Source organism: Berghia stephanieae, chromosome 1, assembly GCF_034508935.2.
Source record: "Berghia stephanieae isolate SIO BIC M18660-M18661 chromosome 1, UCSD_Bste_1.3, whole genome shotgun sequence".
Taxonomy (NCBI): Eukaryota; Metazoa; Mollusca; class Gastropoda; order Nudibranchia; family Aeolidiidae; genus Berghia; species Berghia stephanieae.
Window position 1 is genome coordinate 123,720,547 of NC_088360.1, and position 18,524 is coordinate 123,739,070.

The window sequence follows — 18,524 nt, forward strand, 5'->3', positions numbered from 1 at the left end:
CACAGGCGCCATGACTCAGAACGACCATCTGACCAAGACAGAGAGGTTCAAAGAAGGTGAAGTGAAAGGAGCACTGTCATTTGTGCATCACAAAGGTAACAGGTGTCTTTTGTAGTTCTCTTTTAAAATGTTGATAAAACTCCGATTTACAAGTAACACATCATGGGAAGCATATTATCATAAAATGTGACTTGATCTTTAAAAATATTCGGATATAGCAATGACCTATCCTTACCAACGATGTTTACATCGAAAAAAGACTTCAAATTAAAGTGATGTGTTTGACAATCCAAGAGACACACGTCATCGGTTTCCTGGTCAATGACAGTACCATGATCAAGCCAATAAATATTCTTAGCTCATGCCTACGTCATATTATTTTGATTGTGATAACTTGAAAGAAGAATATTTTTTTCTTTTAAAAAATCTACTCGGAGTTGAAGTTTTGAGGAGTTTTGTGAATTAGACTAAAATTATTTAATACCTACTTGACCTCGGGGCCAAGTTGGTCCTAGTTAAAAACTTTCTCTTGTACACACAACTCGGATTTTACGAAAAACCTCATAACAAAACAAGCAAAAGATATGCCAAGTTCGGTCTTTATCATAATCACATCTTTTAACTAAGAACAAGTAAATGATAGTGTGTGACTTTTTTTTACGTTAACCGTTTTACTGCAATGAAGAGGCATATGGGTATTCAAAAAGTGTTCAATTGCAAATTGCTGTCTAAAAGCAACAAAATTATCCGTTTACTTGTCAACTTAAACAGCAATCATGAGTTGACTTTTGTTTGTAGTGATAAGTGCATATATTAAATACTATCACAATGGTAAGAGAGGCAGTGAACCCTGAATGCTAGGTGATGATACATTTTTATCAAGGCCTTTACGTTTTAAAGATTTATGATAAGAAGTTTAAGCTACAATGTATCTTCTACGCCTTCAAGACATAAATCACATTGAGATATGATGTACCTCACCAGGTGTACTTGGTCCCCCTTAGTATAGTAGTATACATTTTAACGGTTTTCCTACTCAATCTTCACCATCCGTCACAGTGTCTAAAAACCATCTGTTATCACTACATTTTTGAGGAACTTTAAATGGGTAATGATTATTTAATGACAATCGATTAGCTTACATTTATAGGTTCATTGGCTCACTCGATAGTGTGCTCGACTATGATTTGAATCCTTCTTTATAGTGGGCTGCTTCCGCATCCCAATTCCCCCCCCCCCCGCCCCAAACCACCACTTTACCCAAACAGTTAAACTGGGAAGTTGAGTTTTATATTAGATCAAACAAAAAGCCCTCTTCGATATACTAATGTCTTATCAAGAGGATAGCGAGTGCTTGTTTGTTAACTACGAGGCAGTGGAGTTTATCAAGATTGACCGCTGATATTGATAGTATTGCAGACGTGCCTACTATTACGAAAAATTCCTAGAGTTACGAAATTTTGGCTTCAATTTAAGAACGTCACGAGCATCTCTATGTCATTAAAATTGATCGAAAATACAAGTTGATGTCAGACTACATGATATTAAAGATGTGTGAAGTGTTATTTAATTCTTATGAGGGTAAATTGTTGATTTTTAAAGTTAACTATAGCAACTATAATTGTTACCTCCTTAAAATTACGAATTTTGAAAAAAAAAGTAGACAGGTCTAGTATTGCAATATATTGCAGTCAAAATTCTTTTTTTTTTCTTTTTCAGGTAGTATTTATACCGGTTTAATGGATGGACGAATCGTGGACATATCCGATTGTGGAGTACGGACTATTGCACAACTTCCATGTAGTAAGGCTATTTTTAGTTGTTTTTTGTTTTGTTTTGTTTTGTTTGTTAAATGTTGAGTTATTATTTTAAACCAAAAAACAAAACAAAAAACAAAAACAAAAACAAAAAAACCGAACAAGTATTAATAACAGAAAAAGCAGTAAATAATATAAAATATAAGTCCTTACTACTGACCGATATAGATTGGATATGACGTCAAATACGACCTTTGAATCAGTATACATCTATAGCTAAAAGGTAACGTTGACCTTTCGATTATGCCTTGGGAGAAAAAAAGACCGAAGAATAAAAACAAGGAAAAAGGAAGGACGAGGAGGAGGAGGAGGAGGAGGAGGAGAAGAAGAATGACAGTGCGAAGAAGAAGAAGAAGAAGAAGAAGAAGAAGAAGAAGAAGAATGGTTTCCCTTAAAGAACAAAACAAAGAACTGCACATTAAGTCAGGTCCATAGGCACCTTCAGGGCTTGCCTTCTTTCACTTTCTTACAAGTAAATTAGCTGGTCTTTCAGTTTGTGAACGGTTTTCACAATATCTTAACTCAATCATGTATGGAAAAACAATGTGACATTGTGCGACACAACACAAGTTTACACCATCTGTGTCAAAAATAAGTAATGACGATGTGCAGGTAAGGTATTTCGGCTTGAGATATCTGTGGTCTTGTTCCAACTTATTTTCGCAAGAATCAGTTTGTTATTTGTTATAATTACATTCATCAACATTCACATGTTCTAGCCTATGACAACGCTCCAACACACTTGTACATCACACGCTATGTACATGCTAAGGGATGATTTGCATTATTCGTTTTCATGATACACGATATAAAGTATATTGTGTACGTTGGTTGAATAACGGGTAGTCGAAAACTAAACAAATCAGTAGAGGTCTACAATAAATGACAAGATATTTTGAGATAATATCTTGGCAATGAGTGAGTGCAATGATCTATGCATTATGCTATAATGGTCTTGCAATCAGAATGTCGATTCTCTGTTGAGAAAGATCGATCTTTAGAAAGTATTCTTATAAACTGCTTCGTCTGGTGCTAAAGCGCGAACTTTTCATGCTTATGTCTTAAAACCAACAACCTTTTCTCTCCATTAAAATAAAATAACATGTACACAATTTAGAGTTTTCAATACGGCAATAGAACTACCCCCGCCTCCTTCTAGTCATAATATAGCAAAGCAAATTATCATATATAATTTATCTTTAAAATCAATAATTGTCTTTCCACAGCAAAAGAAAACTGCGCACGTCCTCGAGGTATGCGGTTGTCTCCAGATAAATCGAGCCTTTTGGTTGTTGTTGCCAAAGTTGGTATAGTGAGAGTTAATATACAGACAGGTTTGTACTTTTCTCACCCTGTTTGGGTAATATAGCTCATTGTCGTTGTTGTTGTTGCTGCTGCTGTTATTGCTGTTGTAAATGCTATTTTTGTTGGTGATGTTTTGTTAATTTTTTAAAACCAGAAGAAAAAAAATCATGAGAACTCGTGCACGCTTGAGTATTTCTGAATCTGAACCAAATGATAATACGAATATTGCAACAACAACAAGAACAATAATAATGATTATAATAATAATAATAATAATAATAATAATAATAATAATAATAATAATAATAATAATAATAATAATAATAATGATAATAATAATGATGATGATGATGATGACGATGATGATGAAAATAATAGTAATACTACTACTAATAATAACAACGATAATAATAATAATAATAATAATAATAATAATAATAATAATAATAATGATGATGATGATGATGATGATGATGATGATGTTGATGATGATGATGATGATGATGATGATGATGATGATGATGATGATGATGATGATGATGATAATAATATTAATAATCAACGAGATTTTTGTAAATTCTCCATGAATATGTTTCTATAACTGAGGTGCCCACCTCGTAAAACTCTTCTCGCCGACATGTACTAATATTATATTCGAATCGCTTCTCACCGAATTGAGTAGTTGCATGGAATAACATGATTGCAATTGATGTTAATGCTTTAATTTGGCGTAAAAAATACGAGCTTTTATACAGAGCAATATCCACTAAATGTGCTCAAAGCGCTTTACAAGGAGTCTCAAGTCAACAGCTACATTTAACAGCCATTTTACACCTGAGTGTGGTGATAGAATGTGAGTAAAGAAACTTTTCCAAGTACTCATCTATGCGCTGCTTAGAGCTGGACTCTAACCTGGGGCCTTCCGATCATTCCACAAGACCACAAAGTCACAAAGTTCTTGTAGTAACCTTCTTAAAATAGTCCATTAAAGTAGGTTTGCTGTTTCTGTTTTGTGGTTATCATCACAAGCGCATAGTGCGGCTATGTGGCCTTGTAGTATGACACTCGCTTTCGGATCCTGGGTTCGAGCCTCGCTCGGCGCATAGTTGAGTCCTTGGAAAAGGTTCTTTACTCACATTCTCTCACCGTACTCAGGTGTAAAATGAGTACATGGCCGATAACAGCGTTGTCTCTGTCCGAAAAAAATGTAAAACCACCTAACAGGCGTCATGTCCCGTCCTAAGTGTTAAATGTTGCTGTTGGCCAAGGAGCCCTTGTAAATCTCTTTGAACACGTTTAGTGGATATTCCGCTATATAAATGCTCAATTTTTAAAAATCATAATAATTCCTCCTTGCTTTGTTAACTTTTCAAATTTCAGGTCTTATGGAAAAGATATTTTCCATCGAACAACCCGTCAACGGCAAAAGGTGCAAGTATCTCAATGACATCGCTGTTGCTAAAGACGGAACCATATTTTTCACGGATTCCAGTTCTAAGTGGTCAGGTGATAAATTTCTCTACATTGTGTTGGAAGGAGAATCTACGGGACGGTACGTATTTAACTTTACAGTGAATTACCTTGATGAAATTGGTTCTAAACTCGCATTTAGAGTTTTAAATACTAGTGGAGAACCCATATATGAGGAGAAATAAAGGCTATTACAAACAGGCACTCGTCTATTTTCATTGTTGTACTGCTGTATTGTGGACACTAACATAGATCAAGAAGAATCCTTTGAGATATGAACGATAAAATCAGTCAGGCAATTCTGTCAATAAATGCGCGCAAACGAATCTGGCAAAAAGGAGGTCAGATGGCAATTCCCAAGGCCAATGTCAAAATAAGGACCGGCCATAATGCCCTAGCTCGTTGGCAAAAAATTAACATGGGCTGTACGGAACAATGTTAACCCCCCAAACCTAAAAATAGATTGTACAACAAGGCAAAATCGAACGCCAGGAATGGGACTTTTGACACATCGCAATATTAAACTGGGATGAAAAATATTTCTGTAATTTTTAAATATTCTATTACGTCTTTGAGTGAACAGTAGATATAGAATTATCAAAAAGAGAGTAGACTATACGTGTCATACTTTTAAGATCAGTCTATACTCTAGTATTTCTAACATCCACATGGAGTTAGACAACATTTTCACCTTACGTACCTTTTTATTGTAATTCTCGATTACAGTTTTGTGGTTGACTGACGAAGACTGTGTTCCGTATTGTTAATATTTAAGTGTCCTGTTGAATCTGCGATATTAATTTTAAGAATTATCAAAATATTTCATATAATTATTATTGAAGAACAAGTTTAAGTGGCGGACGAAAATAGTAGATAAACGCATAAAAGCTTATATCTTCTCGTATAAATCTATTTACAGACTTATAGCTCTGGATCCATGGTCAAGAGCAACATTTGTCGTCATCGACCAGATGAGCTACCCCAATGGGTTGGAGTTTGGACCCAATGAACAATACCTTTTGATTGCTGAAACTAACCGTGCCAGGATAAGAAAGTATGGCTTGATTCATTTGACTACCGTATATCCATAATCTATGATAACGATAAAAATGGGGATGGTGATGATGATGATGATGATGATGATGATGATGATGATGATGATGATGATGATGATGATGATGATGAAAAATAAATATGAAAAGAAATGAACCTGTCCCATAAAATGTTATTGCATATCTAAACGATTTTGTATTGACTTTGTCATTTACAAGTTGTTTTAAAAAAATTTCTCTGTGGATTGTGAGCAATAAGAAATTTAAGCAATGATTTCGCTTACATTTTGCTCATGCTTACAACAAACTAAAATGGTAAGTACTTTTTTTCTTGTTATGAATTCATCATTTGAAATAATTATGTTTCATCTACAAAACATAGGTTGGATCTCAGAATCAACACACCCTACTGGCGTAGACAGACTTTATTTGCGGCAAACTTGCCAGGTCTTCCAGAGAACATTCGTCAATCTGGCCGTGGTACCTACTGGGTAGGAATGAGTCAATCCAGGAATAACGCTATGAGGTCCTCATGGGTGGACACCTACGCCAAGCAACCAGATATGAGGGAGATGATTGCAATGGTACGTCAGCTGTATTAGTTTTTAAAAACTAAAAAAGAAAAAAAGAAAAAAAAAGAAAAAACAAAAACAAACAAAAAACAAACAAAAAAACCCCCCAAAAAACCCCAACAAAACCATGCGTTAAATAGAAGTGATCCTATTAACTAGTTAACTGCTGTACTCTGGAAAGACTCGTATTTAAAATTTTGGTCATAAAACTCGTCCTTCAAATCTCGATCGATTTAAATGACCCCCATCATGGCAAAAACTCCCAAATCTGAGACCTCGCGAAGTCCCAGGTTTGAGAGTTTTTGCCGTGATGAGGGTCATTTAAATCGATCGACATTTGAAGGACGAGTTTTCTGGACAAATTTTTAAATATTGTCTTTCCAGAGTACGTCTAGCAAATGGTTGATGGTCAATCTGCTATGGAGTCGTCGGGGTGATCCGCCAGGAACATCATATTATTTGTTAACTTTGCAGTCAATAATAATCTTGTAACAACTTTTTACTCTTTCGAGATATAAATAGCAATGTATCGCAAACTTAAGAGAAGTGTTGGATAATCACCTAAAATAAAACAATTATACATTATAGAAATTCCGTTTACTCATCCCAAGATGAAATGTTTCGTTAGATGATAATGAAAATAGTGAAATTTTGTTCAGTGCTCTAACTCCAAAGATGTCAGACTATAATTATAAGAGGTTAAATTGCATTGGCAATAAAAAAAAAAAAAGAAATAAAAATACACGAACCCAAAAATAAAAAAGAAGAAAAAGATATCTCGTATGTTATAGGATTTAAAGTCTAAAAAGATAAGTTATAAGAGAGCGCTTAAAGATAGACAAAGACTCTTTTTCACGAACGATGTGTAAATAAGCATTCCACTCAGACGGCCCAAAATTGAAATAAAACATGTCGTCCCAACTTTGTGGGAATGAGAAGGAAAATAGTTTTGTGAAATGACTGGCGGAACGCCATAGTTGAGGATCTTGAATATCTTTCAATCAGCTCCGAAAGGACGGGAGGAGGGGGGGGGGGGGGGGAGAGAGAGAGAGAGCGAGAGAGAAAGAAAGAAAGAGAGAGAGAGAGAGAGAGAGAGAGAGAGAGAGAGAGAGAGAGAGAGAGAGAGAGAATAACCTTCGAGGCATCGAGAAGCAAGCTTTGAATGTAATCCATTTTTTTCTCAACAGACAGTCAATGCAAGTCCCGAAACGGATAGAATCACACACATGTCCTAGTCTGGACCTCAAATGCAAATGTTTCAGATTATCCCGCAGAATGCCAAACAACAAATCATTACGATAATTGAATTTTAATAACACGGGAGACATAACCAATTGCTTAGTCACATCCTCAAATATGAACCGTCTGATGGTAACAATCTTTTTCTTGTTGGAAATAAAGAGATTCACCAATTAACACTGCGTATCATCAGCGTACTGATGGCGAAACACACTTAAAATCACTGATGATTTTAGACAGACGTACAATTAAAAAAGAATCGGCACAAGCACTGAACCCTAGCGGACCCCATAGTCAAGACCATACTCACCTACAACAAGTATTTCCTTCGATTATTCAGATATGAACTGATTTTGAGGACAATTTATTTATCTTGATCAAAATGTTGCCACAAAGCTAACAACAAGCTATAGATTTATCTTTTGTTCCCTACATACATCACCTCCGTTAAATCGTCATTCAACCTTAGCCTGTTCCTGCCCATCCAATCCCTTACACCAGTACACATTTTTCACATGTACTTATGACTTTTTGTAAGTTTTTGGTAAATTCAGATCCAAACATAAGTTCCTGGTTCGAGCCACACTTCAGTTATTTTTGTTTTTTTCTTTGGGCAAGATTGTTAACCCGCAATTTGGTTACTTTAGACAACTTTTTGACATGAGACGTATTGTTTTTGATGGATTATCTATATACTTTTGTGGAATGCATGGGGGAACCCAAATCAGACATTTTTTTAATAATGAGTTTTTTTACATGAGCACTTTTGTAAATATCTGATACAGTACTTGATTGATAAAAAAAAAGTCATTCATAATACACACACATGGTGTTAAAATGACATCAATGCACTTTTTAAATATCTTTATGGTATTTACAGGATCCAGATCATAGCCAGGCCGGACACTGACCGCAGCACAGCGCCGCAAAGTGAATAATAGGGCTTAAATGTCTTCCTTATTGAGAAATAGAAAATCAGACATCAGGGCTCGATCCCGGGACCTCTAGGTTTAAGTGCAATAACTCAGTCACTCGTCCGATGAACATTTATTTCTATTATGAGGCTTATGATAACATGTTTTACAAATAAGTAATGTTTGTCGTGTCAATATTTCAGATGGCAACCATGGACCAGATCCTAGAAATTAAGGAGAGATATGGCACAATCGTAGAATTGGGAAATAACGGCAACATATTACGTAGTATGCAAAACCCAACAGGCAATCGAGTATGGTCAGTCACTGAGGTGAGAAAACAATTGTATGCATTTTCAAACAAAGAGATGCTTTTATTTTCTTTTTTTTTTACCTAGATAAAAATATAGTATATTTCTTAAATCAAGGACCTCTTCAATATTCATACGAAGTAAGCAATTTAAAGTAAGAAATGTTAATCCAAGCCGCGAGAGATTTTCTATCCTATACATTATCAGATTCTCGACAGTTAATTGTTCAGTCCATTTTGAAACATCATATTCAAAATATCTTAGTGATATAATCTGAATTAAACAAAAGTTGAGTAAATTGTTGAAATGCAGAGAATCTGGTTTTACACTGGGGTGAAATAGCTTCTCTAAGAAACTAAGCACGACAACATGCTTCTCATGTTTGGGCGATTTTTGTTAAAGTAAATTTAAAATACATATTTTCTCTTGTGATTATCATAGTAAAGTCAGTGGAAACCATGCCAGGATTGTCTGAAATGTCATAATTGAATCTTCGAAGAAATTGACGGAAATTTGTTTCTTAACTTTTCCTACTTTAGTAAATAGGTTCTTCTTTTTATGTAGCAATTGGTTTCGTTTTTTATTATTGCAGGTATTGGAACAAGACGGCTACTTGTATTTAGGTTCACGCGTTGACCCTTACATTAGCCGAGTCCCGCTTTCAACCAAATTTGATGTAGACAGATTTATCGCCAAAATAAAATCAACATGCAGAGCGACAAAAATAACTAATTTGGAAAATCTCAGGAAAGTTCTGCGTCGTCTCGTCGCCATTGCCGAATTCAGAAGAGCTCTACTGGAATACAAAAGAAGGCGAGAACAAGATGCATCGACCACGGCCTCACCTGTAATATCTACGGAAGCCACAACATCATCTGCTGTTACAGATTCGTCAACAGCATCTCCATTTACAGGATCAACATCAACTTCAAGTTCTGTAACGTCCGGACAAACCACATCATCTGTGACCTCAGCGACACCAACAGCATCCATCTCTACATCAGGCACAGTCTCTACAACTACTGTACCCGATGACCCTGATGTACCAGCATCCACAAGCACCACATCGGGCACTCCCGCGTCGTCCTCAGCTACTCAAGCTTCTACTGGTTCATCTGTATCAGGCCCCACCTCAACTGCTCCTACTGTTTCGACTGCCTCCTCTGGTGCTACTGCTTCATCTGTGTCCACGGCAAGCTCTGCTACCGTTTCTACATCTACAGCAACTGGTTCCACGGCCTCTACTGCTACTGCACCAACTTCCAGTGCTACTAGCAGTTCAGTAACTTCGCAACCTACTGCAACCGCATCATCAACGGCAACAGCTACAGTTGTTAATACAACCTAGTATGGCTGTTGATTTCATAAGTCGACTACCACTCAACCGCAATCTCATACATTCTAACAGAAGCTGAACCTGCCATTTCACAAATGCTTCTGAAAAAACTGTTGCCTCTGCCCTCACTACTACTACTACTACTACTACTACTACTACTACTACTACTACTACTACTACTACTACTACTACCTATTCTTTTACTATTATTACGACTATAACAACAACAACAACAACTACAGCAACAACAACAACAACAACAACTACTACTACTACTACTACTACTACTACTACTACTACTACTACTACTACTACTACCACTGCTACGACTAGTACGGCTACTACTACTTCTACTATTACTACTACTAGTACTACTACTACTACTACTACTACTACTACTACTACTACTACTACTACTACTACTACTACTACTACGACTACTACTACTACTACTACTACTAGTACTACTACTACTACTACTACTACTGTTGCTGGTGTTGCTGCTCCTACTATTACTGCTGCTTGGTGCTGCTGCTACTTCTACTACTACGACTACAACAACAACAACAACAACTACTACTAATACTACTACTACTATTACTACTACTACTACTACTACTACTACTACTACTACTACTACTACTACTACTACGACAATTATCATCAATGTTACTATTAACAAGTCAGATTCAAAAGCTAATGCATTAATAATTTCTTCACTTCTAGACTAGATATCTCAAATTTTTGCCCTGTGCTACATAGTGTCATGTAAATGAAAAAAAAATTGTTATCTCCCTGTTTGGCAAAAGATGGTCTTGTATATTCATTTATCTAGGTTTGAGGAAGATCAAATTTGCACATTTCTTGTCAAGCCATTTTGCAACATTCTTTATTCGACATCAAAGAAATAACATGATTCTGTGCCTTTCAATCCAATGGCATATAGATCTAAAAAATATCGGCAGATCTCCTTATTTCTGGAATGATGGAATTATAAACACTGTTCGATATCTAAAGAGTAGGACGTTTGAGAAGTCACAATGATCTTTACTTGATCATGAATAAGTTCTCTCAAAAGTTCTGATGATCATTTCATTATTGGGGGGGGGGGGGGCAATCAACCTTTATCTAGAGTCATTCAAATGGTGATCAAATATATCAGAAAACTGCAAATTAGTGTACTGGAATAAATGTAATGATAAACAAAGGGTAATTTAACAAACACATTGACCATACATTTGTTCTAGCAAAATAACTTTGCTATCTTAAATGAGCGTATATTATTGACGCTCTTGACTACCTTCCGCCTGAAAGGCCACCCGACTTCACGGCTTAGGTTGTTTTGCTGAATACGGTTGTGAAAACAGATCAATGGCATCTATCTTGAGCTATGTCCCTGAGAATTTCCATATTTCTGTTGAATTAAAGCCTGAAGCTGCTTCAAACCTCTGATGAGGCGTTTGTTAGAGGTTGTTAATTTGAGACACTACGCAATAGCATGGTTTATTGCTCTATGTTCTTCTGTCACAATAAATGCTGTTTGAATTATGAGAACTCTTTACAAGTTTGAAAATCTATTTAGACTAAAAGATTGGAATTGAATGCTACTTTCAACATATTAATACATATTTTAAGAACGCGATTGCCAGCTATAAAATAGAATTAATTTATTACACGGCGTGAGCTTCCTTTATTCAATAACTCGCCCATAGCTTTTTGGTTTTTAAAAATGGATTTAGAAAGAAAAATAAATGGCTCACACCAAATGCTTTCCACTTTACACAAACAATCGCGTTAGAAACTAATATTTGGATGACGTCTAAGTTGTCGTGCATGGGGGTGTTGTTTTTTCGTTATTTTATTCAAGAAGCGATTTTTTTTGTTGGGTTTTTAGTTGTAGTTGTTGTTGTTGTTGTTGTTGTTTGGGGTGGGGGTGGGGTGGGGGGGGGGAATGTTGTTTTTTTACATAATCGAAAAGTTAACCGATATTCGGCGCACTATATGAGAATTCCCTAAAAAGTTGGAAAAAAGGACAACTGTTATAAAAATTTAAACTGCATATTGCAAATCTTTTTTTTTTTTAATCACACCGTCAGACAAATAAATGACCGTTATTGCTCTATGTGATTTCTTAGATACCTCCAGTTTCGTGATAGGATATTGTAGCACCAAATGCGCTTCATCATAAAGTGTCCATTACAGTGACGGACACTACACGCTTTCTATATGTTTCCGCTTGCCTATTTGCTGTTCTGCACATGCTCACTCTGGATTGCAGAATGTGTGCAGTCATTGATCATATCATATATTATGTTCCAGAACACAGGACCTTCATAGTAAGGCTCAAAATTATGAGTTACCATTTGGGATCAAACCATATAATAACTGGATATTCTGTGGCACCTTAACGATTTTTTAAATTAAATTTTTCTGAGATAATTTTGTAATAGTTGAAGCTTTTGCAGCTAAGACAGTTTAATGGTTAGGGGTTTAACTTGTTTTAAACTTGACTTTGTTGTTGCATCTACAGATAAAACTGGTCATCGTTTTGCCACTTCAAGAACAGCAATGCTTGATTTATCAAAGAAAATAAAAACGTTAACAATAATTTCTATTTCTAGTCAATTGTTTGTTGCCGGTATATAAAAATACTTAAGTTACACAATTTTATAGTAACTAATCTTTATTTGCTATAATATTATATTTGTTTAAAAACACTATGATTATACTATATTATTAATATATCATTTAATACAATATTATCATTATTTTCAATCATCGTGTGTGAATGGTGAGTAAATGAAAACATAAAACATTACATCAAATTTACATGAGTGTTTTGTTTATTTATATATATATATATATATATATATATATATATATATATATATATATATATATTGATAATTGTAAAAATCTAAATGAGCTGTGTGTTTTGTAATTATTTGAGTACGTTACCTTCTAGATGATTGGATATAGTAGCTAAGTTGAGAAAAAAAGAGGTCATTCAGAGGTAAAAACCCCACGAACCCACATATTCTATACAATTAAATAGTCAATTACTTGCTACCCTTTTAACAGGACATGTGGCAACTTACTGAAAACTTTCCACAAGCTCTTAATGAATCCAGGGATCCAAATACTACTTTGCGGAGAATTATTTAGAAGAGGAAAATAAGATGACAGTTATCTAAAACTTCCCTATGGTAAATACATTATGCTAAGCTCATATTATTCTTTTAAAATATAATAATAGGGCAGTGAAATCAAATGCGTTGGAGAAGACATGCCTATTTCAAGGCGGTAGCGACATCTTCGGAAGATCGCAGACTCGAATCCTGGAGCCTAATTTAGTCGTGTTGTGAGTATAATACCGTGCGCTAAACTACAGAGACCCATCTGAATGTAATCTGATTTAAAATCAACCTATTTGTTCTCCCATTGAGCAGTCGTTACCTCCAAAGTAATTAAACATTTCAAATTGTCAACAACAAAAAATATATATAAGGACCAATCAAATAATAGTTGACAAGAATAAAATGAACGAGTTTCACTAGTGGAAACTTCTGAATTGACGGATATCTATCTTGAATATAATAATATACTATTGGAAGATCAGCGGCTGAACTTCAACACTATTAAGGATCTTCACCCATTGCAGACGATTGCTACGGAATGACAACGTTGGCTAAACCTAAGCACGGCCTGGTGTAGGCAGACGATGTGTCGTCCAATGACAGATTCGAAAGGCTCATGTGATTCAAGTGTGTAATATGTGGGTGTTTATACAGAGTAATACAAAAAGCGGAAAACAATGTTTAAATATAAAGATAGATAATTGAAAAAAAATCATTTCCGAATCGTTTTAAAAAGAATAAATTTATATATTCATTTAATTGCTTTTATCTAAAAAAGATATCATTGATGAGGAGGAACACAATTTGGTGATGCATACAATGTCGCGGGGAAATGTGATATCATTCAGCAGATTAATGAGACCATTAGTTAAATGATATGAATTTACAATTTCATCTGGTAAGCAAAAGACACTTTGGTCACATAACCTCTTGTTGATATGTCTGGCAAGCTATTGACACGGATGCATATTATTTACTATTATCTTATTGGAAGAGTCCTGGGTTATTTAATCAAAATGCAGTGTATATAGTTTTGGTAGTTACGTCTGGTTGAATAAACATTTTATTGGTTCTATTTAGCCTTGAAAATTTAAAAAAAGGATATTAAATTTTGTCTCTGTCATCGACCAATAACCGTGAACCGTCGACCCATAGCTACCTCAAGTACTTGCCTAAGCAATCAGTTCCTCATATTCTGAGCACCACTCACAATTTTAACCCAAGAGATTGAAAACGTATACTATTGTCGGGTTTCACAATGCAAATTTTCCATCAGTGTATTATATTATGACAAATGCTCACAAACTGTGAGGATGACCAATTCAGCTGCTTGGCATGTACTTCTTCTTCTTCTTCTTCTTCTTCTTCTTCTTCTTCTTCTTCTTCTTCTTTCAGCGTATCCTGCATTTTGCAAGGGTGGCTTAATGAATACCACATCTCTTAGCATCTCGGTTTATTGCATCATATTCCTCCAAGTCCAGTTCTTTTATATCGTCCTTTATCCTATCCGCTCATCTAGTCTTCGGGTATCCCTTTTTCCTCTTTCCAGCTAATTGCATATATGTTAGTTTCTTTCTCACGTACTCACTCTCTCGTCTCTTAACATGTCCAAACCATTGCAATCTGCTTGGCATGTACTGAACAAACTTGGTTAAAGTTGCTTATCCGAAAAAAGGTATGTATGGTTTAATGAGCAAAAGAAGACCGATGACCACAGGTTTCTTGAGAAGACTTTATTGTAAGTCAAATTGACTGAGAGAAGAATGCGAGCGATCTATATTCATGTTTTTGTCCAACCAAGGTAATCAATCACATGATTTGTTACTGTCCAACTATTGGATATTTCTTAACAAATGTAAACACGCTGCTTTGTTTACAAAAATTATAAACATACCCATGTGTCAAGCTGAATCGAATGACCAATCGTGATGTTAGATATTTAAAAAGCTGTGAACACTTGTCACTATGTGGGTCACTTTGAGCACATTTTGCAATGTGACCAATGACCTCGAGCACATGGAAAGTTAATATCGATCATGCCCATTGACAGACTATATTATCCATATAGTTGACAACTACTAATTCCAAAAAAACAACTGAACAACATTGCTCACGCCATTTGAAACAATAAAATTGATTTTATGACAATGGTGCACCAGGGTTAAATGGAAGGGTAAATAAACCGAGGTTTCTCACGTTAGTCATCGCCATGGCCACCTTCAGTACATGCCGACCAACTAGGGTACTTCAAGGTTTTGATCATTTGTTACAATGTTCGACGCAGTGACACGTGGGTCTACAAATCATGAAAAATATTAATATTATAATTGTCCGAGTGGACTTAAGGGTTGGTCACAAATTGTTTGTTTAGAAAAATTACACATTTTGTCTGCTGTCAATCCCCTATCTTCACTGAAAACTAATCACCCTCATTATTATAATTGTCAAAATGGGCTTAAGGGTTGTGCACAATTTGTTAATTTTTAAAAATTACGCATTTCTTGGTAGGCTGGCCTTCTTCTCTTCAGTGAACACTGATCACCCTCATTATTATAATTGTCCTCATGGACTTAAGGGTGTGTCACAAGATCTTTGTTTTGAATAATTACGAATTTGGTTGCTGGCCATCCCCTCTCTTCAGTGAAAAATAATCATTGTTATAATTGTCTTATCGACTTATGGGTGTGTGACAAATTGATTGTATTGAAAAATCACTTATTTCGTAGGCTGGCATTCCCCTCCATTCAGGGAAACTAACCACCGTCATTATTATAATTGTCCGAATGGACTTAAGACTGGGTTACAAATTCTTTGTTTTGAAGAATTACCCATTTGGTCGGCTAGTCTTCCCTTGTTTTTAGTGAGAACTAATCACCTTCATTATTATAATTGTCCGAGTGGACTTAAGGGTGAGTCACAAATTATTTGTTTTGAAAAATTACGCATTTGTTCAGCTGGCCATCCTCTATCATCAGTGAAAACTATTCACTTTTATTATTATAATTGTCCGAATGGACTTAAGGGTTGTTCACAATTTGTTTAGTTAAACAATTACGCATTTCTTAATCTCCTGACCTTGTCTTCTTCAGTGAATACTGATCACCCTCATTATGATAATTTCCGAATGGACTTAAGGGTGTTTCACAAATTCTTTGTTTTGAATAATCAAGCATTTGGTTGCCGGCCATCCCCTCTCTTCAATGAAAACTAATCACCCTCATAATTACAACTGTCCGAATGGACTTCAGAGTGGTCTACTTGCCTTCCCCTGTCTTCAGTGAAAATTAATCACATAACTGTCGATCTCGAAAAAATATTATTAGTCTGATTGCCAAAAACTTTCCTCTCATTAGTATAATTGGCTATGTCGACTTATGGATGGGTCACAAATTGATTGTATTGAAAAAGTACACATTTGGTAGGCTGGAATTCTCCTCCCTTCAGTGAATACTGATCACCGTCATTATTATAGTTGTCCGAGTGGACTTAGGTGTGGGTCACAAATCCTTTGCCTTGAATAATTACGCATTTGGTCTGCTGACAATCCCCTATCTTCAGTGAAAACTAATCACCCTCATTAATATAATTGTCCGAGTGGACTTAATGGTGGGTGACAATTTGTTTGTTTTGAAAAATTACGCATTTTGTCTGCTGGCAATCCAATATCTTCAGTGAAAAATATTCACTCTGATTATAATAATTTCCGAATGGACTTAAGGGTTGTTCACAATTGTTTATTTTGAAAAATTACGCATTTCTTGGTCTGTTGGTAATCTTCTCTTCAGTGAATACTGATCACCCTCATTATTATAATTGTCGGCGTGGACTTAAGGATGTGGTACAAATTCTTTGTTTTTGAATAATTACGCATTTGGTTGCTGGCCATCCCCTCTCTTCAATGAAAACTAATCACCCTCATAATTTCAATTGTCCGAAGGGACTTAAGTGTGATCTACCTGCCTTCTCCTGTCTTCAGTGAAAATTAATCACATAACCGTCGATCTGGAAACATTATTATTGGTACGATTGCCATAAACTTTCCTCTCATTTTTTCTAATTTACTGAATCGACTAATGGGTGGGTCACAAATTGATTGTATTGAAAAATTACGCATTTGGTAGGGAAGCATTCCCCTCCATTCAGTGAATATGATCACCGTCATTATTATAATTGTCGGAGTATTCTTAAGGGCGACCACAAATTCTTTGCTTTGAATAATTACGCATTTTGGTCTGCTGGCAATCCCTTTTTGTCATTGAAAACTAATCACCCCCATTAATATAATTGTCCTAGTGGACTTAAGGGTGGGTAACAAATTGTTTGTTTGGAATAATTACGCATTTGGTCTGCTGGCCATCATCTATCTTCAGTGAAACCTAGTCACCCTCATTATTATAATTGTCCGAATAGACTAAAGGGTATGTCACAAATTGTTTGTTTTGAATAATTACGCATTTGGTCTGCTGGCAATCCAATATCTTCAGTGAAAACTAATCACCCTCGTTAATATAATCGACTTGGGCTTAAGGGTTGGTAACAAATTGTTTGTTTTGAAAAATAATGCTTTTGATCTCTGGCCATCCTCTATTTTCAGTGAAAACTATTCACTCTCAATATAATAATTGTCCGAATGGACTTAAGGGTTGTTCACAATTTGTTTATTTTGAAAAATTAAGCATTTATTGGTTCCTGGTCTTCTTTTCTTCAGTGAATACTGATCACTCTCGTTGTCATGGTAGTCCGCGTGGACTTAACAGTGAGTCACAAATTCTTTGTTTTGAATAATTACGCATTTGGTTGCTGGCCATCCCCTATCTCCAGTGAAAACGAATCACCCTCATAATTTTAATTGTCCGAATAGATATAAGGGTGGTCTACCTGCATTCCCCTGACTTCAGTGAAAATTAATCACATAACCGTCGAGCTTGAAACAATATTATTGGTCCGATTGCTATAATCTTTCCTCTATTTTTTATTGTCTGAGTCGACTTATGGGTGGGTCACAAATTGATTGTATTGAAAAATGACACATTTGGTAGGCTGGCATTCCCCTCCCTTCAGTGAATACTAATCACCGTCATTATTATAATTGTCCTAGTGGACTTAAGGTGGGTAACAAATTGTTTGTTTTGAAAAATTACGCATTTTGTCTGCTGACAATCCCCTAACCTCAGTGAAAACTAATCACCCTCATTAATATACTTGTCCGGGTGGACTTAAGGGTGGGTGACATTTTGTTTGTTTTGAAAAATTACGCATTTTGTCTGATGGCAATCTAATATCTTCAGTGAAAACTAATCCCCCTCATTATTATAATTGTCCGAGTGGACTTAAAGGTATGTCACAACTTGTTTGTTTTGAAAAATTACAC

The 18,524-nt window shown here is 35.5% G+C and overlaps 1 protein-coding gene across 2 annotated transcripts in view; it reads left to right on the top strand.

The window, feature by feature from the left end:
• LOC144962986 (adipocyte plasma membrane-associated protein-like) overlaps positions 1 to 11,567 on the top strand; it is a 19,124-nt gene extending 7,557 nt beyond the window's left edge. The window contains exons 3-10 of one of the 2 annotated variants that reach the window (XM_078896495.1): positions 1 to 95; positions 1,720 to 1,803; positions 3,044 to 3,151; positions 4,503 to 4,674; positions 5,512 to 5,646; positions 6,027 to 6,228; positions 8,573 to 8,701; positions 9,273 to 11,567. The exon at positions 1 to 95 is cut by the window's left edge and continues 24 nt beyond it. In XM_078896495.1, coding sequence (XP_078752621.1) covers positions 1 to 95; positions 1,720 to 1,803; positions 3,044 to 3,151; positions 4,503 to 4,674; positions 5,512 to 5,646; positions 6,027 to 6,228; positions 8,573 to 8,701; positions 9,273 to 10,028 — 1,681 coding nt within the window. In that variant the 3' untranslated portion in view covers positions 10,029 to 11,567. The remainder of the gene's footprint in view (positions 96 to 1,719; positions 1,804 to 3,043; positions 3,152 to 4,502; positions 4,675 to 5,511; positions 5,647 to 6,026; positions 6,229 to 8,572; positions 8,702 to 9,272) is intronic. The other variant, XM_078896496.1, reaches the window with a different exon arrangement.
• The last annotated feature ends 6,957 nt before the right edge of the window (positions 11,568 to 18,524 follow it).